The following is a 22761-nucleotide window of genomic DNA, read 5'->3' on the forward strand; positions in this document are numbered from 1 at the left end:
CATCTCCGTCTCCATCTTCATCTCTGACGATGATGTTGCTGGGACCAGAGACTTAGAGAGAGGATACATAACACGACAGAGCAGAACCGACCTCGAAAGGAAGAAGGGGGCGGAGGGCAAGCGGGGAGGGAGTGGAGGTGAGAGAGAGTGGGGATGAAGGGCAAGAGAGCGGACGCGTCGGCTTCTCTGCTGCATGAGGCGGAGGCGGAGGCGGAGTCTGAGTCTTCGGAAAGGGGAAGGGGAAGGGTAGTGGTCGGGGGGTCGGGAGGTGGTGCCACGTGGGCTCAGACGCTGGGGAACATCGTGGTCTCCATCGTGGGAACCGGCGTGCTGGGCCTTCCCTACGCCTTTCGCATCGCCGGATGGCTCGCAGGCTCCCTCGGCGTCGCCGCTGCTGGCTTCGCCACCTTCTACTGCATGCTCCTTCTCGTCGGTCCTCTCTCCCCTTCTTTTCCATGCTCTCTCTCTCTCTCTCTCTCTCTCTCTCTTTATTATTTGTTTTCATCTTCTTCGTTTTACTTTTTCTAAACTATCCAAGTGATCTATATATACACTTATTGTGAAAGGCTACTACTCGATCGCGTGCTATGGCAGCCTTCTCTTTTGGAGATCTGATCCCACAAACTGATCCCACAAATTGCCTGTAAATAATGCTTTGTTGCAAAGTGTTTGATATGCGTAGCTATCAGTATTCAATTCCTGAATCAGAAAAAAGTGCATTCAGTATTGTTGCAGAAACGCAGCAGAAAGATCCGGCCATAAATAACAGTAGGATTAGGAGCTCCTGCCTTATCTAGCTGTATTTGGAAACTGAGATTGCTGGCTTTTGCCAAAAGTTGCGGACAAATTGCCGATTGCCGAACGAAATATCTCAACATTTTAGGGAATGGTATTAACAGAGCCACTTTTTGTATAGGTAGATCAGATTTGTCGAATTTGGTTAAATCTAGTCATTACATAGTGATCAGGTTCAAATGAATTTCTTTGTTGACAATGAAATCGGCTATGTTAATAATGCCACCACAACATTTATAGGTTTCTATAGCTGGACCGTTTAGCAACGAAATAAATTTTCAATAGAACTTTTAGGAAACTTATTGGGTTTTAAACTTATAGAAACATGTATAACTTGCTTTTAAACTTACAGAAATGTATACAACTTATATCACGGATATTTGTGTGGGAGTGTCAAGTATCTGTGGTAGAACAATCATCATTGAGAGTATATCAAAATACCTGGATAGTTGGAAAAGGAACTGCTATAAAAACAATGTCGAATTAACTGTTGTTGTTTAGGTTTTCCTTGAAGGTTATGGAGCTTACCTCTTATAATAATGAAAGAAATGTCTAAGATTGTATTTTTAGGATTGATTGCTCGTCTAAAAGAATCAAAAGTCAAAACCAACAGGACTTCATCAGTGATGTAAAAATGTGAACTACTGTATTCCATCTTAGAATCAAGGTGTTATTCACTTATTATTCACTTATTTGTTGACAGTCTTTCTTTTTCTAAAAATTTGCAGGTGCAATGCAGAGATAAGTTAGAGGAGGAAGAAGTAGATAACTCAACCCATAGGTATACTTACGGTGACTTGGGTGGAAAAGCCTTTGGGCCTGTAGGACGCTACCTTACTGAACTCCTAATCCTTGTCACTCAAGCTGGAGGTTCTGTTGCTTACCTAGTTTTCATTAGCCATAATCTCTCTTCTATCTTCTCGGCTAGAAGCAAGTATCATGGGATCTCGCCCTCTGTCTTTATTTTCTCCCTCCTCCTTCCAGTCGAGATCGCACTTTCATTTGTTAGATCTCTCTCTTCTCTTGCTCCTTTCAGCATGTTTGCTGATGTATGCAATGTTCTTGCCATGGCTATTGTTATAAAAGAGGATCTCCAGCATTTTGACCAAGCCTTTAAATCTAGGAATGCCTTTAATGGTATTTGGGGCATACCGTTCGCTGGTGGCGTGGCAGTTTTTTGTTTTGAGGGATTCAGCATGACTCTGGCGTTGGAGGCATCTATGGCTGAAAGGCGAAAATTCCGCTGGGTCCTTGCTCAAGCATTTCTTGGCATCACTTTCGCTTACATTTGTTTTGGTATTTTCGGCTATTTGGCCTATGGCGATGAGACAAGAGATATCATAACACTCAATCTTCCAAACAACTGGTCAGCTGCTGCTGTCAAGGTTAGTATCGTTCTACTGTATAAGTGATAACACACTATTTTTGCCAATTCTTGATTTGGTTTCTAATAGGAATAGATATGTTTGAGTTTTTCGAGTTATGATGTGCGATTATGAGTATAAAGAGATGTATAAACAATATGGAGCTAGTAGAATTGCAAATCTTTTGTCAATTTTGTGCAGCTATCAGAGAATAGGTACAGAAGATCTTAAGAAAATGTTGGAACTTGGAAGTGTTAGGAAACAGGTACTGCTGCATTCCCCACACCAAACCAACCCCAACACCCCCAACCCCCCCCAGCCCCAACCATCAAATAATATTCCAAAGCTGTAGTTCCAAAAATTAGTGCCTGTTTCTGCGTTGAAGCCTCATGTACGGGACAATAGCAAATACACATATGTAGGACTCTTTCTGGAATTAGAGTAGTTTTTCCCTTCATTTTGTACATTTAATATCAATGCCAAAGTTGAAACTGTGTTCGGGGGAGCCTGTTTTTATCCGAGTTCTTAGTGTGTCGTGTAATCAAATGAATTATCCAATTTGATTGAAGAAACCTTAGGCTAGCATGTACGATACTAAAAGCCCATTTGGCTCTGCTATTGAGTTTATTTATATTAGGAGAAAGGGTATTAAATTCTACTTGCAGTGTTAGAAGCATCAAATTATAGCTTTTGATTTTAAGGCTTAGAGTCTCATTTCTTATTCTTTCTGTATTATTCATTCTAATTTTTTTTTTCTTTGCCAAACACTCTACTATGTAGACCATGGTTGTTGAAAGTAGAAAGAAAAGGTGGGGTATGCAGGCCCTGAACTTTGCTCGAAAATAAGAGAGGAAAAAGAGTTAAGAGTTGTGATGACAAGCCTTTTGTTTTTTCAGGTAGTAAAACAGTGACTGCTTGTTGAGATTACTTTAATGATGATTATAGTTTGGCTTTTTTGCGTGTTTTAATAATGGATTGGGTGTTTGCTTTTGTTTTTAACCTATGTGCTGCAATTAAGTAGACTGTTGTTGGTACTTTATATGGTGTCGTAGCAATCAGCTTGTTCTAAGAGGCTTGATTGGTCAAGATGACATTATTCTTAGTAACTGCACAATTAGAAAAATGTCATTGCTGATGTTTTCTTACATCTGGCCCGCACGTTTTTTTTTTTTTGTTTTTTGTTTTTTTTTTTTTTTTGAGAGAGAAAGGTAGCAAGCTACCGGCTTTATTCATTAAAGAAAAGAAAACTAGTAATATTGTTTTAGCATGTGGCCACTTTGTGACAAACAGGTAAAGGAAAAGAAAACTAGTAATATTGTTTTAGCATGTGGCCACTTTGTGACAAACAGGTTGGACTTTCTATAGCACTAATATTCACTTTTCCGACCATGATGCACCCAATTCATGAAATCGTGGAGGCAAAGCTGTGGTCGAATGAATGGTTCCAGAAGCAGCGCCGTAATATACCAGGTGCAGAATGGTCGGGGTTGCATGGGAGCCGCATTCTTGCGGTGGCTGTGCTGGCGGTCTTAGCGTCCTTCATCCCAGGTTTCAGCACTTTCATCTCGTTCGTAGGGAGCACTGGTTGTGCACTTCTGTCATTCGTCCTCCCAGCTGCGTTTCACCTTTTCATCATGGGCCACACAATAGGCTTTTGGCAGAGGGCGCTTGATTACGGCATATTAATCACTGGGTTGGCCTTTGCTGGGTATGGAACATATGATGTTTTCGCAAGCCATTCCAGTATATGATGGCGTCGCAGTTTATTGCACCAAATCTTTGCAAGACTTTACTTGTGAGGTGCCCATTGTGATGCTGTTCCATGCCAACTTCTTTGGGGGCAGGTAAGTTTCATGTTAGCTACAGAACTAGAGTTTCTTTGGTTCCATTGGTCTCACAGAGAGAGGTTACTTATTTTGTTTATTTTGTAATTCTGTAATGAAAATTTTATTAACGTATAATGGCAAATTAATGCACGCTGTCACTATAACTAATTTACATTTAGGTTTGTTTTCTTTTGTCGTTTTTGGATATCCAAAGTGATGAGAAGGCGTATTGCATCAACAAGAAGGACACAACATAACCTCGCTTTGATAAATAGTAAGGAAGGTGAATAAGCGACCGAAAAAAAGAAAAAAAAAAGAAAAAACTTAACGAGGTTATCACCCTTTTAACTCCATCGGAGAATCACCATTGGTTTCACTTTCAACCAATCTCTAGTTGGTAGTCAGGGTTGTGCTGCTAGCACTTGGGCTGATATCATTAATTGTTCCCCAAAAGGTTCTAGCTAAAAAATAGAGGCGTTTGAGAGCAAACTGAACTAACTGGAGTGCAAGATATGATTCAACATGCGTACAGCGTATATTCTCATCGAAGTAAATGAAAATGTTTGTTTTAGGCAGCAAAATAAATCCAGAAAAGGCCAACATATCACATAGAAAATAAAATCATAAAATCATATAATTTGTCACTCAAAAAAGGACCATAAAAAAAATATTGGCCACTTAAAAAACCATACATATCATAAAATCAATTGTACTTTGGCCATGAGGCTAAAGCATCTAAGAAAAGATCTAATCTAGAAGATTTATACTAAAGATATTAAATTTGAATACCATGATAAATTAGAAAGGGCCAATTTGTAAGGATCAAGCTTGGCGTTTGCAAACGTAGGTGCGAGTGTCAAGTCGAACTTGGAATTTTAAAAAAATTTAACAAAAAGGTACTCGGCAGATTATTCGTAAGATATGTGGTTTAAGTGGCGAATGCTAAAAATAGGCATCCAAGGCAAATTTGGAACTAAGATGTGGTTAACTGATAGTTTCTTTATTCAAGTTGAACTTGAAAGTTCTTAATTGTAAATAGGTGTACAAAATTTTTATTTGTAGAATTAGGCTTAAGCGGTGAATGGTTTACCACTTTTAAAAACCACTTTCACGTAACTCATATGCACTCATATGCACGTTAAACTCCGAAAAATTCAATTTCAAATTGAATATGAATTTGAATTGTCAACTAAAATTCAATTTCAAATCAATGACTCACATTTGCCTTTAGATTTTAGCTCAAACTGTAATTTCAAAATTAAACTGAAATTTTATTTTCTACATTCCAATTGATCTTAAATTGTGAATATAAATATCAATTGAATTTAACATTTTAACATTTAATTTACAATTTAAAATTTATATTTTTTAATTGTTATTTTTTATTTAAAGTTTTAAATTTAATTTTAATTTCGTATCACGAAAAACCATAATGGCCGGCTATTTGTATAGCCAACCCTCACAGATAATCAGATCTGATTACTTGTAAAGACACCTAAGAATTTATTTAGTTGGGGTACAAAGCTCATTTCAGATTCGCATTTAGACTCCTATTCTTCACTTTTGTTCCCCAACTCGTGATACTAACTTATTATAAACTATTAACAAATGGACTATATATTTTCTTTATATACTAATTAGCTAACAAATTAGCTAGTTAATTTATTAACCATTCACTAGCTAATCAATCAATTAGCCTTAGCCATAGTTGATTAAATCTTCAATCATTAGTGTCCAACATTGTGTTTTTTTTAAAAAAAAAAATTCTAATGTTATTTATAGATAACCGTAGCACCACGAGGATGCTGATTGTTTCTTCTTTTTCTCGTTTTCCCCTTTTCTTTGTCTCCCCTTTGTTTTAGTCATCGCCATTCTCTCACAGCAGCTCACACGCAATCCAAATACTAAGCTGTCATATGGAAAAAAAAATTCCTAAAATTATACACATGTTTGGAATCTAATTTTACCTATATTAGAAACTAACATTCTTACGCAGGCACAGAATGTCTTGCGCATGTATGGCAAATGCAGTGGACATAAGTTGTGCCACACATCCCATCACACTAGCAAAATGAACTGACTGGACAACATGAAATGATTCAGCGCATTATAATGCATATGTTCACTAAACTTACTGAAAGTCTAAGCTATGAGGTTCTGCTGCTTTGATGACCTCTTTATTGTTCAATCTAAATCTTCTTCAGATTGGGTAATATATTCAGCTTTTTAATACAATTTTGGGTATTTTAATGAGGTAAATAATTTTTACTCACTTGAGACACTTGCATGCAAAAAGCTATTTACTTTCTCTACCTCCTTTGACTTTTTGCTCTTATCTGTACAACTAATTGCACAGAGGAAACGAGTGAACAGGGAAAGTCATTAACATTGTTGATAATTAACCTTACCTCAATTATAACAGCTAAGTCTGTCAACTCTTACCTCATGCATTTATACAAGTGGCCACATAGAAAAATATGACAGAAAAAACAAACATTACCAAACAGCACAAATTTATGGTATAGGCAGAACACAACGCCTATTTTGATACCCTCTAACATACATTTATCAAATACATAATTAAAAAAAGACCTTGGAATTATATATAGAAGAAACAATTGTAAAGACGATATTCTTCAAACTTCGTAGAACCAACATGCCTAGAAAGCAGTATTAATCCCACTACGAGTGATAATGATATAAATATCCACATGCTCTCGGGCAACGCTCAGAATTTCTTGGAACTCATCAAGGATGAAATTTACTTAAATACAATGAAAAGAGAAGGTTCTTGCAAATGTAATGGTATTACTTGCTATTTAGTTGTAATTCCCTTAATAATTCAACTTAATCACATGAACTCGTAAATAAATTTATCAAATTGAGACTCGAATCATACACTAACTTGAATAACTGAACCAAATAACTGAACCAAATGGACCCTGATACTTGATTGCACCACTAAGAAAACAAATGCAAAGCAAAACTACAACTATTTCATCTTGGGTGATGCGGAGCAAAACATGACAGAAAAAACAAACATTACCAAACAGCGCAAATTAATGGCACAGGCAGAACACAACGTCTACTTTGATACCCTTTAACATACGTTTATCAAATAAGTAATTGCTATTAAAAAAAGGGCCTTGGAAGTATATATAGAAGAATCAATAGTGAAGACGATATATTCAAACTGTCACAAGTTCGAGTGACCTTAATTGATCAACGAGATCAAGTAGAACCAACATGCATAGAAAGCAGCATTAATCCCACTACGAGTGATAATGATATAGATATCCACATGCTCTGAGGCATCGCTCAGAATTTCTTGGAACTCATCCGCGATGAAATTTAGTTAAATACAATGAAAAGAGAAGGTTCTTGCATATAATTAAGATCCTGGAATGCATAGCTATTTCTTTGTTCTATTCTTTGGATAGGATCCAATCATCCAACTGACAGAAGAACCACGAAAAAAAATATGCAAACAAATATATTTCAGCTTTATACCTACAGGCTAGCAGACACGCTGCAGCTTAGCATCTGAAAAGAGTCTTCTGATCATTTTTTTTCATAACTAAAATGTGGCCATGTGCAACAGCACAATAACACGAGTGAGTGCAAATTCATGTGAGATACGAATAGCCAAGACTAAGTGACCATAAAAAAAAAAAAAAAAATCACCACAAAACTGCCTCTTATTCACAAATCAGCCCATAGGTCACATAATGCCAATACAGTTGGCTAGTAACATATAAGAGTACATTCCAAAGACACAACAAGCCTACATTAAAATATCTAGCCACAAAGGGTCATGACAAATTTCAATTAGAAAGTAAATCTATTTAAATACATCAAAACCCAATATATATTATAATAATTAGGGTGTTAGCATGATATAGCGGGAGGAACACGAAAAAATAAACAAAGATCACACAACAGGTGAAATATCAGTGACAATAGCACCAAAAGCCAAAGTCCAAGCTTTTACAGGGCTTTGCAACTGCACTAAAACAGCAATAACAATATGATATAGTTGCAATCCTTTCCAATAGAAACAAAGAAAAGAAAAAAAAAGATTCTGTGATATTTAATGAGGGCAAAATGAAGAAACATGGTGCACAGAATCTATCCAACATTACCCACCAGAATGATTGCATTTTTTCGTGTAGTTTCTCCTAAGCAATATAAATCACTCATATGACTCTGCAAAACGCAAACTAAAAGCGGTTGAAGCGGGTCAAATTCCTCTCTTTTTCCAAGTCCTTTAATTGACAAACATAACCAAGCACAATGCACCAACTAAATAGCAAAAAGTAATACTATTACATTGGTTATAATATCCGCTAAACTCAAATTATGCACTTGACTATTAAAACATACTAAGCACAGTGCTAATTCCCTTAATAATTCTTAGTCACACAAACTCATAAATAAATTTGTCAAATTGAGACTCGAATCATACACTAACTCGAATAACTGAACAAAATGGACCCTAATACTTGATTGCACCACTAAAAAACAAATGCAGAGCAAAACTACAACTATTTCATCTTTGGTGTTGAAATATCTTTTGATTTTTTTTTTTGAAGCCAACATTTTGAGTAACTTGTGCCTTTCCTGACTACGGCTTTAAAATCTAGCGATACTCTTTTACCGGATTGAGGAACTTGGGTTTTTTTTTATATATCTTTCTTGATCTTTTTGGTAAAGCTTAAGCTAATTTGTCTTTAGCAAAATTTGAACATTCCTTTGATAATTTCAGACTTTTCGGTAAAGCTTAAACTAATTTGTCTTGAAATTTCATCTTCAAACTTAAAATTTAAATTCATAGACTGAATTAAAAACTCTAATACAAATTTAAATTCATAATCTGACAATAAATTTGATTCCAAATTAAACTCATAACTTGAACTCAAAATGAACAATTGATATCACAATTCATTCAAATTACATTCAAGATAAATCCGAAAAGAATAAATTAAGAACACAAACTTAAACTGAATTTAATGTTCACTAAAAATATAAACTATGATTAGAATTTAGTTTCACAATCTTAATTATCAATTAAAACTTGAATTTAAATTTGGATTCACAATGAATTAAATTTAAATTCACAATTCAAATTTGAACATTATGATTGAATTCAAAAACTCAACTATAATTAGAATTTAGTTTCACATGTTTGGAATCTAATTTATATCTAATATGATACTAACATTCTTAAAATGGCCACAGAATATCTCGCGCACATATGGCGAATGCAGACAGAAGTTGTGCCATGCATCCCATCATACTAGCAAAATGAACTGAGTGGACAACATTATATGATTCAGCCCATTATAATGCATATATTCATTAAACGTATTGAAAGTTTAAATCTAAGGCTTCGTTTGGTTCAGGAATTAGTAGGAACTAGTTATACCGGGGATAGGTACAAGTATGGGTTTTTGTAAGGCAGAGTTTTTTTTTATTTGGATGAAAATGTGAGTATAAGCTGGAACTAGATAAATTGTGTTTGGATAGTTATTGGGAATAAGAGAAATTGTTGATGTTTATAAATAGAAAATAATGATATTACCCCTATAATTGAATTTAAATTTTTAAATTTTAAACTTATAATTTTAAATTGAAAATTTTAACTTTTAAATTTTAAAATTTGAAATTAAAATTTAAAATTTAAATTTTAAAAATTTTAATTTTAAATATCAAATTTTAAATTTAAGACCAAATTTAAATTTGAAATATATAAAATATCAAATTTAAAATCTAAAAATTTATAATATCAAATTTAAATTTTAACTTTAAAATTTACCATTTACAATTTTAATTTGAAAATTACAAAATTTAAATTCTAAATTTCAAAACAAAACACTCTCTCTCTCTTAGTGGATGCCAAGCTTGTTCCCACCCGGGGTGGGAACTATTGTTCCCACCCCTTACCGGGTTATACCAGATATATCCCGATAAGGTGGGAACTATTGTTCCCACCTCACCAAATTTTTGTTTGAGTATAAAGGGGGGGATAACCCCCTTATCCCCCCTTTATACCCGATCCAAACGGGGTCTAAGAGAATTGGAATAGATTAATAGAGCGAGTAAACCTAAAGAAAAGAACATGCTAACAGATACATCCACAAACCAGTTTCAACAGATACAGGTAAAATTAACTTTAGGGACTCAAAACTCATATCAAATAAGCAGAGGCAACATGATCAAAGGACAAAAACATTAAAGGCTTCATATAAGAAACTCTACCTCTAGTTTCTCGAGTAACATATAGATATAGTAATCAAAATTAGGAATCAAGCTACAAATTATCTCCAAGATAGGCATATTTAGAAATAGTTAATTCAACAAGTTAACTGACGCCTCAAACACAGCGAATGTCATTATTCAAGACCGCAAGTGAGATATTTTGACTTTCACTTGCTGTCACCTCAATGTTCAAGTTACCAGCCACCTCATGCACTGCCACTTGCTACAGTCCAGATAACTCGCATACTTTGATAATGAAAAAGAAAAATCCCAAGTCGTCCTCAAGACTAGTATTCCATTCATTAGTGAATTTTGACAACAGAACATATAATTGGGGTTACTCTCCGCCAAACAAAAGAAAATGGAGGTAAATGATATTGCATAAGCAAATATAAAAATGGCCAATCATTTTAATCAACCATAGGTTAATAATAACTGCAATGCCCTTAATAGATATTAGTATATGCAAAAAAGATGAACAAACAGATCATTTGAACATTATACTTCAACAATCTCGTGACTCTCGTCTAACATAATTTTGCTATAGTTCCTAAAAATGATAGTAGTTAGATAATATTAGTATCTTATAAAAGAGTCGTAAATTAATTAATTGCAGAATCTATTGTCTTTCAAAAAATTATCACGAACAAAAGAAAACATGCCAAACACTTTAGTCGGGACAAACACAAGACAACATCACCTGAATATTTTATTGTTTTCTAACATAGAACTCTAAGAACCGAACCCATATTGCAATGTTCACAATCTTCATGTAATGGTGATCGCAGATGTGTCATGATTCGCTAACCCTTTTGATTAAACAAACTTCAACATACCAATCTATCTGTCATTTTGTTTCCCTATAAACATTTTGGAGATCTACAAAACTAAATACACTGAACGATCACCTTACTCTACAATAAGGGAAGCAACTAATTCATTTCCAATCCATCATAGTTAGAGATATTTTCACTATAAAAATCATACATTACAAAATTCTAGGAGTTATAGAGTATATACCTTGAAGATGAACCCATAGTATTGCAAACAAAACTTGCAACATGATTTCAAGCCCAGTCAAACTTAAGCATCAACCCAAACTTTAGCCAAGCCATTAATCACCTGCGAGCTTTCCCATAGCGAATGCATAGAAATAGTCTCAACTACCAACAAATAGTAGAAAATATTATCTGTATGTTTCCCTGCACATCCAAATCAGTTCTCTTAAATGCTTTCAACATAATCAGATATTCAGGAGAGGTTAAAAATAATAATGAAAAACCCTAAACCCTTGTTGATTTCCACAAATGCCTTCAAATACCCCCAAAACCCTTAGAATTACTAATGGAATTTAGGGTATAGATGGGTATTTGAAGGGATTACAAAACACCATATATTCACAAAAGATGCTTCAAAATCATTCCAATTTCATAAAAATTATAAAGTTTAATCCAAATAAATCAAGCATCAAAATTGAATTTACAAGAATACTTAAAACCTACATTTATCATACTTACTGTAGTACACTGAACTTTAGCAAATTGCGAAGTTCTAATGTTAGAATGGTAATTAGAATTATTCTAGATCTTGTGAGGAGTTTTCGAGAGGTTATCGGCATGTCACTTGAGTGTTTAAGTGGCCGGAAGAGTGAAATAGCATTGAAAAATGCGAAATTCTGTTTTTTGTATTGAGTACCGGTATCCCATAGCCCCAGTACCGGTACCCAATGCAGCAGCTGCGTGGATAAAGGTCTTTTTGGTAATTTCACTCTAAAGGTTATCTTTTAAACCCCTCAGCTCGACTCCCCAGCTGGTTCTTATCATGTTTGAGCTGAAGAACAGGGTAAGAGCTTGTCTCTTTCTCTCTCTAGGATTTTTTTCCATTTTTTGAAGTGGAAAGTGGTGATTTGAGCTTGTTTTCTTTCCCTCTCTTATTGCTAGCTGGTTTGGAGGCTTGTAGCAGATGTAGAAGTGTGAGGAGTGTTTTTGCTATGATTCTTCAACCCTAACTCAGTAGGAACTGAGTTGAAGCTTTGGAAGGTGATTAGCTAACTTCTCTCTCTAGTTTGATGTTATAATAGTTGTATTGGTGATAGTAGTAGTGGTGTTTTTGATGTTTGCTCACAGCAGGTTATTGGACCCCTTTGGGCTGAGATTTATGATTCTTGTAGGTTGGATTTGGTGTGCTCTAACCTGAATTGAAGTGAAGGTTTAGCTTTGGTTCAATCCTAGGTGAGATTCTTGCCTAAACTAGGTGATTATGTGAGGTTATATGCGAAGGCTTGGTTAAAGCTCCTAGCTGATTTAGTATACTTGTTAGGGTACTTGGAGACTAGCGAACGTCTTCGCTCGCGAGATCGACAAGAGTAGACAGCGATTTGGTGGATTTGACCTCACCGAAATGGGTGAATTCCTCCTATGTTCTTATTCTTTACATATAGAATTATGTATATGTTTAGATTGTGCATATGGTTGTTAGTGACGACATAAGTAAGTTGTTGGCTGTGATAGAGGCATTTACATCATATGGCAAACTTATACTCTATATAGTAGAGAGCTAAAGAGGTTAAACTTCTTGCATAATAACTAGCATACTTGTGTAGACAAGTCGCAAGTGAATATACTATGCTTAAATTAGCAAGAATGGCATGTTGTTTTTATAACCTAATGGTTGTTGTATATGTATTAAACATATGAAACATGTACTATGGTTAGCATACTTGCGTAGACAAGTTAAACTTGGCATTTAATTGATAAACTAGCATGAATTTCATGTTACTAGCTATGATCTAGTTGATAACTAGCACTTGATATTGTTCTTAGATTCCGACCTATAGGTCAGTAGAGGACATTCCATGTTTGAGACATTGACGATTGAGAAACTTGTATTATGGATCATACTTGCTTGCCATTGTGCTCATTCACACATGCTTGTGAGGGTTGCTCCCCACAAGCTGGCACTCCGAAGTTGGCCCACGCGACATTGTGCTCGCCCATGCGGGATTGGGTGTCGAACTGGATTGCCGTGGGGAGTGCATACTACCACTGGGCCATTAGGCGCGGCGCAAGCCGGACTACCTTGTGTAGGTCCTTATGAATTGAACAAAGATACTAAACTATATTGATATAATGGTCACTACTAGATAGTGTGTGTAATGAAGTGAATTCTCGAAATACGAGAGTTAGACTTCATCCAGAATCGACCAAGGGTCGTGTTGATGAGCTTTGGAAAAGCCAAAGATATTAAAATCACCAAAAGTGCATTGGAAACGAGTCCACGAGAGCAAATAGTGCAAAACCTGTACTGGAGCAAAACTGCTCTCGGGGACCGGTCCCTGGCAGGGAGGGACCAGTCCCATCGGCTTGGGTTGTGGGGATCTTTGATGCAACCGGTCCCTGGCATGGAGAGACCGGTCCCCGAACGTGATCCCAGCGAGAAAAGCCAAAATTTGGCTAAGTCCCGAAAATCCCGCTCTCGGGAATCGCTCTCTCAGGAAGGAACCGGTCTCCCGAGGACCGGTCTCTCCCAGAGAGACCGGTACCCGAAAGCGTGACCCGAGCTGAAGCTCTCGGGGACCGGTCCCAGGTCGGGGAGACCGGTCCCTCTGGGCGCAGAATGCCCAGTGAAGGGCAGTGCACAGAGTGAAAAGTGGAGGGACTTATTAGGATATTGTTACAATATGAGGGCTTATGGGTCCCCTCTCTCTCTCATTCCCTCATTTCCCTCTCTCCCTCTCACACTCTCTTGCTTTCTCTCTCTCTAGAAGAGAAGAAGAAAAAGAAGAAGAAGAAAAGAGAAGGAAAAGAAGGAAGAAAAGGAAGGAGAAGAAGAAAGAGATCAAGAAAAGAAAGGCTTTGGACCTCTCCCTCTTCCTCTCTTCTCTCTTGGAAGCTACAACAAGAGGTAAGCTTCTAACCCTAGTGTAGCACACTGGACCTTTGCAAATTGCAAGGTTCGAGTGTTTGATATGTATTCCGAACTTTTCCACACTTGGTGGAAGGTCGTAGATGGTATTCCAGCCTAAAAGTTCGATCTCTAGAGTTTTGGCAAGTCCTGAGAGTTTTCACTCTCAGGGACCGGTCCCCGATATGAGAGACCGGTCCCCTCAGAACAGTGCTGCAGCAGGACTTGAGGCAACCGGTCCCTGGCGGGTGAGACCGTTCCTCGAGCGCGATTACGCGGGGAGAGGCCGGTCCCATGCGGGGAGAGATTGGTTCCCGAACGTTGAATTTTCGGGGCAGGCTGAGAGACCGGTCCCGGGTCGGGGAGACCGGTCCTTCAGTCCGAAAACTGCCAAGACCCGGGTAGTGCACAGGGTGGTTTTTTTAGGGGCTTATATGGATTTTGTTGCTTCTAAGGGCCTTAAGGCCATTTCCACTCTCTCACTCCCTCATTTCTCTCCCTCACTTTCACTCTAGAAAGAGAAGAAGAAGGAGAAGAAGGAGCAGTTGGAGGAGAGCAAGATCTTGAGGCTTTGGGGCATCTTCCTCTTCCTTTGCTCACCTTTGGATGCTTGGAGCTTGGGCTAGGAGCTTGTTAGAGGATCAATCTTCAACCCTAGAAGATTTGGAGCTTGTTTTGCGGCATCTAGAGAGGTTAGTACCTTGATTCTAGCCTTTGATCCATGTTTTGGCAGGTTTTACCATATGAAACCCTAGAAATGAGATTTGGGGTTTATTTTGAAAATTTTTGATTTGAGGGCTTGGTTTAGAACCTTCCTCTAGATTGAGTTGGAAGGGTTCTTGCTCTCTTTGGAAGCTTGAGAAGGGATTTCATCACGAGAGATGAGTTATGCCCTCTATGCTTAGACGGTTAAAGATTGAGCTTTTCGATGATCGTTTAGATTGTGTAACTCTTGTTCCTACATCTTTAGAGTGCTAGGAGACTAGTGGGCACCTCCGTTCGGCGTAACGAAGAGTTTCGATTTTCGGTAGGTTTGGCTTCATGAAAACGGGACGAAATGGCCCCCATGCCTTCTATACTCGTCGTAACGTCATTTTAAATGCAAATCTACGCTAAATGAAATTTATGTGAATTTTAGAACTCTTAAAATGCATGTGTTATGTGTAAGATTATTTTCACACTATATAGTAGAGTATTCTGGGTATTGTTACATGCATATGAGTAGTGTTCGCACTAGTCGTTTGGAAACATGCTTCATATGTTTAAAGTGGCTCAATTATGCATTTTTGAATATTCGGGTTAAGCTCGGACTTAGTAAATGAAAGTGTCATAAAGGGGCACTTGGACTAGCAAATTATGAAACTATTGTATTGAGACTTAGAGATAGGCCATGGACATCTACTACTTTTCATGTTTTAGACATGATGACATAGAGATAGGCCTATGAGAGAGTTGTGACATATTCTATGTTGTTAGACATGAGGACTTAGTACTTGAGACAGATCTTTTGTTACTTGCCATTGTGCTCATTCGCACATGCTTGTGAAGATCGCTCCCTCAAAGCCGGCACTCCGGAGATGGCGATCGCGATACATATTCGCCGTGCGGGATTGGGCGCCGAAGTAGATTGCCGTGGGAAAGGCTCATTCCTAGAGTGGGGATGTTGACTACCACGAGGCCATTAGGCTCGGCACCGCCCAGACAGCCTACGGGTGGGTCTCAGGGCCAGACAGCCTTCGTGCGGGTCTCTTCAGATTTGATTTTGAGCATTCATCATGCCATGTGGACATTGATTAGAATAGTAAACAATGACATCTTTGCTATTTGACTTATGGATATCATACTAGCGATGCTTTGATACATTCTTATGAGAATAGCTTTTCTTACTTATGCTAAATCCTGCTAAGTAGAGATATCATGTGGTAGCAAATATTCATACTTATTTACTTATCGTACATATCGTTTTGTTTATATCTGCTTACTGACCCCTTTTTAGTTTGGTCCTACTGCTGCATTTCACTTAAGCCAGTAATTGCCCACTAGGAACTATTATTCAATAGTTCTCACGCCCCCTGTTTTATGGTTTTATTTCAGAGCCTTCGGCACCGGCAGAGGCACGGGATCGCGGCAAGGGAGTCGCGTAGCTAGTTAGCGGGGAGCTACTTTTGAGCTTAGGTGGTTTACTCTTTCTTTTATTGTATTAGAGAGAGAGATTTTTGTACCATGTATAGAAAGACCACCTATATACTTGTTTAACTTTTGTATTGGGATTCCTATTGTACGCACTTTATGTTTTTACTTAGTGGACTTACTTTTATGTTATTTTTCTCTATCCTAGCATCTAGATATACTTGCTCTGGTACTCCTAGATGTTCTCCTTTTACTACTTCATTTATCGTTTTATTTTAGACGCCTTGCATATTTTAGACATATGGCGGGTCTGGGCACGCGCCGGGCGGGCTTCCGCTGGGTCCCGGGGCGTGACACCTAGCTATGAAACTTAGGATTTTTGGATTTTTAGCTTTGGAAATAGGGTCAAATGGACCCCTAGCACCATTGTTGGTGGATTGAAGCTAGAGTTAGGGTTCCAAATTGCAAATGGCAAGATGGGAATCCTAGGGCTCCAAAATAGGGTTTTTGGTAAAGTATGAGATTGATCTCATTTGAGACCTTGTAAACCTAATTGGTAGGTGCCTAAACGCGGGGGCGAAGTCGGATTTTACATTCGTCGAGTGGAAGAAAGGATATCGGCAAAACAAGGCCAACCAAGCTTCATTTCGACCTAAGATGCTGAGAAGTCGTCGTAACGTCCGTTGGAGGGCATTTCTAGAGCCTCCATACCCTCAAGAGGTGGGGGGTGTCATCCCGAAGCATCCGGATTTCTTTTTATGTCTAAGTTATATATATGTTGATCATATTGCATTATAGGATTAATAGATGTATATTTCCTTTTCCTTGCATGCTTCTTAGTAGTGTAACTTACGAGTCGAACACATGGACTAGGGTAGCATGAGGATTGGGTCTTGTGACATGAGAATCCTATAATGGCATAAAGAGCCGAATTTGGACATAGCCTAGTAGAGTGGCATTGAACTAGTGTAGTAGAAACACTATGACATGAACGAGTGGCATGTAGAATAATTGAGACATTTACTACAATGACTGAACGAGTGGCATCGAGTCTAGTGTAGTAAACATGACATGGTTCTTAGGATAGTAGAGGTCCCGGCATCTAGGATGCATTGTATATTGTGCAGCAGAGGCACATTGAACCTGGTAGATAGGGTATCCTCTTGAGAGGATTGGATCATACTCACTAGTCTGTTTTCGCTGTCGGTGGTCGCTCCACCGTGGCACGAGTCTCCGGAGTACTTCACTAGGGGCAGACGTAGTTGTCCCGCAGACGGTCTCGGTGTGCGAGTGCAGCTTCTCCTCACCTATGAGATTGAGAGTGAGTCGAGGGTTTAACTTACGGATTAACCAAGTAGATTGGGTAATAAACATGGAATGCATAGTAGACTTGCATTATTATCTTGAGTAGACATAGTGTATGTTGTAGTTTACATTACTATGCACTTTTATATACTCATGACATAATACTAGCATGATAGTAGTTGTTGCATGCATTATTATTATTGATGGCATGATAGAGTAGTTGCAGTTTATTTCTATATATATCCATCTCTCTCTATCTGTGCCAGCTTAGACCTAGTGGGAAAACCGGCGACGTCGGCGGCCAAACCCACTGGAAACTATATTTATATAGTTCTCACCCCGTGTGGTTTTGGGGTACAGGTACACACAGAGGGGAGCCGAGCGAGGACCGCGGCAAGGGCATAGCGCCCTAAGTGAGCCTAGTTAGTAGCTTTTCCTTTATGCATTAGAGTATCTTCGTGTACTAGATGATGTTTTGGATAGTCATTGGAGAGCTACTTGTATTTTGGAGAAAAACATATATTTACATTTGGAAGATGAAAATGTAATGTAATCAACTTATGTAAATGTTGAATGGTTGTAATAGTTAGACTATCTCTCTTTATACACTTGTACATTCACTTGTGGTTCTTGCTCTTAGTTATAGTGCACTTGTGTGCATCATATTGATCATGTATGTTATTTAAGCATTCCCTGGGCACTTAACTGTACATGATCTGATTGCTTGGCCTTGGGCAGACAGGAGAGGTGCTGTCCGTTCGGTGGTCCGTTCGGCGCGCCCCAACCGTGCCAAATTGGTAGTGGATTCGGGGCGAGGCGTGACAATGTGCATTTATGAGATGATATAGCATGCTTACTTGTGTATAGTACTTTACCTGTTGCATCATAGTTGTTGCATTGGAAACATAGTAGTTCTACTACTCATTAGTTGCTTACTATCATTGTTATTCTTATCATGTTGTAGTTGTACATACTTTCTCTTTTTACATTATGAACCTAGTGGTGTAATTCGCTGAGGTCGGCAGCTTACTCACTAGGAACTATTGACTAATAGTTCTCACCCCCTATTTGTTGTCGTTTTATTTACAGAGCCATCCACTGCGGGAAAAGCTAGGGATCGCGGCAAGGGAGTCGCGTCTAGCTAGGCGTAGCTTGAAGTCCCGTTAGGTAATCATCTCGCTGTTCCGGTTGTGTGGACGAGGGTGATATTGTACCCGTGTATAGAGACTACCACATGTATATATATAGATGTTTTGTGACTGTGTGATGTAGCAGTGTTGTTGGAGAGTTGTATTTATAGTTTTCAGCTCTTGCTTTCTAGTGTTTTTAGTAGATATTGTATATGTTATACTCTTGCTTTTAGTACTTCTAGTACATTTTGTACATTCTATGCTCTGATACCATGTTAGACACTTCTGTTGAATGTTACTTTTCTAGCATGGTTTTAGTAGACGCCTTATATACTTCAGGTATATGGCGGGTCTGTGCATGTATCGGGTAGGCTTCCGCTGATACCCAGGCGTGACACTCACGTTATCAAAAAGCAATCCAAGGGTACAAAAACTATCAAGATGTAATGGATCATGAAGTTAGAGAGTAGGTCTTGTGTGCTATTAGGAGCACAAAGGCCTCTATGCTCCTAAGCCATTTTCAATGGTGGAGCTTCCGAATCGACGATCGGCTCCGTTAGACTTGATCTAGCACATTTGAAGTATCTAGAAAATAAATTTTGCGATTTTTCGATATCATTTACCTAGCGATCAAAAGGGTTCAAAATCAACGGCTGAAAATAAAAATCTCATAAAAAGTAATGATATAACACTAAAATTTTCAATCAGAGATATTGATCTTGCAGTAAATAGTATAAAAAATTTTCTATCAAAATTTTATCTGATTTAAATACTTCTACACCATTAAACTTACAAACGATATACATCAACCATTAAAAATTGTTGATTTTGAACTCTTTCGATCGTTAGGTAAATAATATCGAAAAATTACAAAATTTATTTTCTACATACTTTAAATACGCTAGATCAAGTCTAACGGAGCCGATTGTCGATTCGGAAGCTCCACCATCTTAAACGGCTTAGGAGCATGGAGGCCTCCGTGCTCCTAATAGCACACAAAACCTACTCTGAAGTTAGATAATGAAGATCACTATATGACATAAATTTAATCAATAAACTCTGAAATTAGAAGATTGCATAATTTAAGTACCAAGGGTGGCTCTTTGAGCATCTTTTATCCATATCCAACCTTATATCACCAGATATCTTTTTTTTTTAGATGCATCAAAAACATGTGGTAGCTTCACACACTTACCAGACAGCCGGGGTGGTAGCTCTTTTCTCCATATGGTGGTAGTTTTTACACTCCCTTTGGGATATAACTCTTTCCACATCTTTTTATACATATAATATTTTTTTTCATGTATCCGACCTCATATCACCAAAATTTTTTTTTTTACTTTAGATGCATCAAAAACATCTGGTAGCTTCACACACTTACCGGACGGCCAGGATTGTAGCTTTTTCCTACATGTGGTGGTAGTTTTCACACTCCCTTTGGGATGTAACTCTTTCCACATCTTTTTATATATATAACATTTTATTTTTCATAATCTCTCCCCCTAAATGTGCAATCTCTAATTAAAAAGTGTATAAACTAAGTTTACGTCATATAGATAATTTTCATTAACTATCTTCAACAACACACAACCAAGATAGTCTAAGTATCTAGAGACTACTACAAGATTAACGAAAGTATATCAAAACAAGAAACAAGTATAAATTACTTAATACGTAGTGTATTCAGTCAAAAATAACAATTAAAATAAATTTATCGTGCTTTGTAATAAAGATAATAATATATAAAAGGAAACCAAATCTAAAATAAAAAACAAGTAATCCAACGTTTAAAAAAATAAGAAAACTGATCAATGCACTACTAACACCCCGAGAACAAGTTCTAATCCCTACTTGCCAAGTTAAAGCGTTTAGTATCAATTTCCATATATTTTTAGACTCCGTATCCTAGAAACTATACATTAACTTCTTTTCTGTTAAAATCTCAGAAATTTCCCTTTGTAGAGGAAACAAAAGCTCCAAATTAAAGTTTCTGCTCCAAACAACAGCAAAAGATCCAAACTACAACAAAAGAATAAATCCCTTATTCTCCCTTTATCTCTTGAACCAAACATGGCCTAGGGGTTTGGAGAAATTTGAAGGGATTTGTGGAAATCAAGAAGGGCTTTTTGGTCAACCAAGGACATATTAGATGTTTTTCAAGTTTTAGAGGGTATATTAGATCTTATCCCTTTTCTATACTTTAAATTCATTTGTGTAATACCCATTTTGAATATTAAATTTCACTCATACAACTATTAGGAAATTAAATTCAAAATTCAGTGAATAGAAATACTAATCCTCGTGCATTAACCCAACAAGCCTAAACGTAATTCCTTAGGCGGTCTCAATTTTTTATTTTGCTTACATGTCACAATTATTTTTCAATTTTAGTTTGAAAGTTTATTAATTGAAAAAATTGTGCATGAATGAAGCTTTGCATTAAAAAATTTAAAATTTAAAAATATATTACTTTCCAATTTTGATAAATTAATTAATTTCTGTGATTATAATCATCTAATTTGGTATATGATTTATTTAAAGTTCAATTTATTTTTTAAAATATATGTTATACAGCATATATCTTCATCGAACCGAATATTGGAGCTTTACGAGAGCAAAATGAACAAACTAGACACTAGACAGCAAGATATGATTTGATCAGCACATATACAAAATATATTACCATGATCTATCTAAAAAATAGAGGCTTTTGAGAGCAAAGTGAACTAACTAGATTGCAAGATATGATTCAGCATGTATACAACATATATTTCCATTGAAGTAATCAACAATATATATTTTGGGAAGCAAAATGAACCAAAAAAAGGCCTACATATCACATAGAAAATAGAATCATAAAACCATATAAATTGTCACTCAAAAAAGGACCATAAAAAAATTTCCCAATCAATTGTACTTTGCACATGAGGCTAAAGCATCTAAGAGCAATTAAAGATCTAATCAGGAAGATTTAGATGAATAGAACTTGGAGCCTCACGCGGTAATGCATCAATTAGGTTTGTCCAAGGAGGCTGAAATCTGATTCTGCTCAAATAATAAGATCGACCAAGGAAAGGGTACTGTGCGCACTGGAAGGCCAATTTGTCACAAACCCTAATTTCCTTGAGAATAAGGAAAGAGCTATCAATCAAGAGTATTCAACAAAGGGAATGGCAGATACAGCAGACAGAGGTTGAGTCACCCATCCCAAAATGAACTGACCGGGTGCAGTATAATGCATATATTCAATAAACTTACTGAAAGTTTGACTTGTAAAAGCCCTTTAGAAGAGAAAAATGAAATAAACAGATAGCAAATTATAACTAGGACATAGCCAGTAGACTGAAAAATAGATGTTTACGAGAGCAAGCCAAACTGAATAGCAAGATATAATTCAGCAATATACATCGTATACTTCCATTAAAATAAGTCTTGGAGGTTTACGAGAACAAACAGAACTAAACAACAAGATATGATTCAGCACATATGCTGAATATATTTCATCAAACTATTTGGTAGCAAATAAGACTTGGTAAATTAACTACATAGCTGATTGAACTATAATGCAAGCTGTACAATTCTAAATCTATTACAATTAAAGAAAAACAAACACTACGGAACTTTACAGATAACAACAACAGCATCAACAATAACAACAAATAAGCTTTAATCACAAACGTGTGCAATAAAAGAACGAGGTAAGAGGTCAACATCACCTATCGGAAAGGGTAGGTCTTTTGCAAGAAAGCTTTCGATAGTCTTCCCATACAAATAGCAAGTTAGCTATGGATGGTTTCCTTCTGCCAGATCATAACGAATCCTTTCAAAATAAAAAGAGCAAGAAGAGAAGACTTAGATGAAAGAAACCAGAGAGACAGTGATAAAGGGCTAAGAAATTTAAGACAAGGAAACAAATAGGAAATAACAATCTTGTTAAAATATGAACTCAAAGCACGAATCGTTCTTGATGCTGATAGAGTTGATCTTGATCCATTGATTGCAGGAAATATCGAGTGGAAATTCGAAATGCAACATGAAAGAAGTCGAGAA

At 37.0% G+C, this 22761-nt stretch overlaps 1 protein-coding gene and 1 long non-coding RNA gene across 9 annotated transcripts; one reads left to right on the top strand and one right to left on the bottom strand.

Annotated features, from left to right (window-relative positions):
- LOC109726089 (amino acid transporter ANT1) lies at nucleotides 15-4163 on the top strand. 6 transcript variants are annotated; one of them, XR_002220419.1, is made up of 4 exons: nucleotides 15-429; nucleotides 1524-2180; nucleotides 2940-3055; nucleotides 3578-3715. XR_002220419.1 is itself a non-coding variant. In XM_020255527.1 (3 exons), exons 1-3 carry the CDS (start codon nucleotides 154-156, stop codon nucleotides 2388-2390), a joined length of 963 nt encoding a protein of 320 aa, XP_020111116.1. In that variant the 5' UTR covers nucleotides 15-153; the 3' UTR covers nucleotides 2391-3356. The 6 variants fall into 6 exon arrangements, 4 of the variants coding, with proteins under 4 accessions (XP_020111116.1, XP_020111115.1, XP_020111114.1 ...); XR_002220418.1 differs by having other exon boundaries at nucleotides 3509-3621; XM_020255527.1 differs by lacking the exon at nucleotides 3578-3715 and having other exon boundaries at nucleotides 2361-3356.
- On the bottom strand, nucleotides 9139-22584 carry LOC109725664. 3 transcript variants are annotated; one of them, XR_002220311.1, is made up of 3 exons: nucleotides 21710-22553; nucleotides 11264-11445; nucleotides 9139-9294 (listed from the first exon to the last, which is right to left on the bottom strand). It is a non-coding gene; the product is annotated as an uncharacterized LOC109725664 (long non-coding RNA). The 3 variants fall into 3 exon arrangements; XR_002220312.1 differs by lacking the exon at nucleotides 21710-22553 and adding an exon at nucleotides 17464-17499; XR_002220310.1 differs by having other exon boundaries at nucleotides 9141-9294; nucleotides 22428-22584.

This window comes from Ananas comosus, linkage group 20 (assembly GCF_001540865.1).
Source record: "Ananas comosus cultivar F153 linkage group 20, ASM154086v1, whole genome shotgun sequence".
NCBI classification, from domain to species: Eukaryota; Viridiplantae; Streptophyta; class Magnoliopsida; order Poales; family Bromeliaceae; genus Ananas; species Ananas comosus.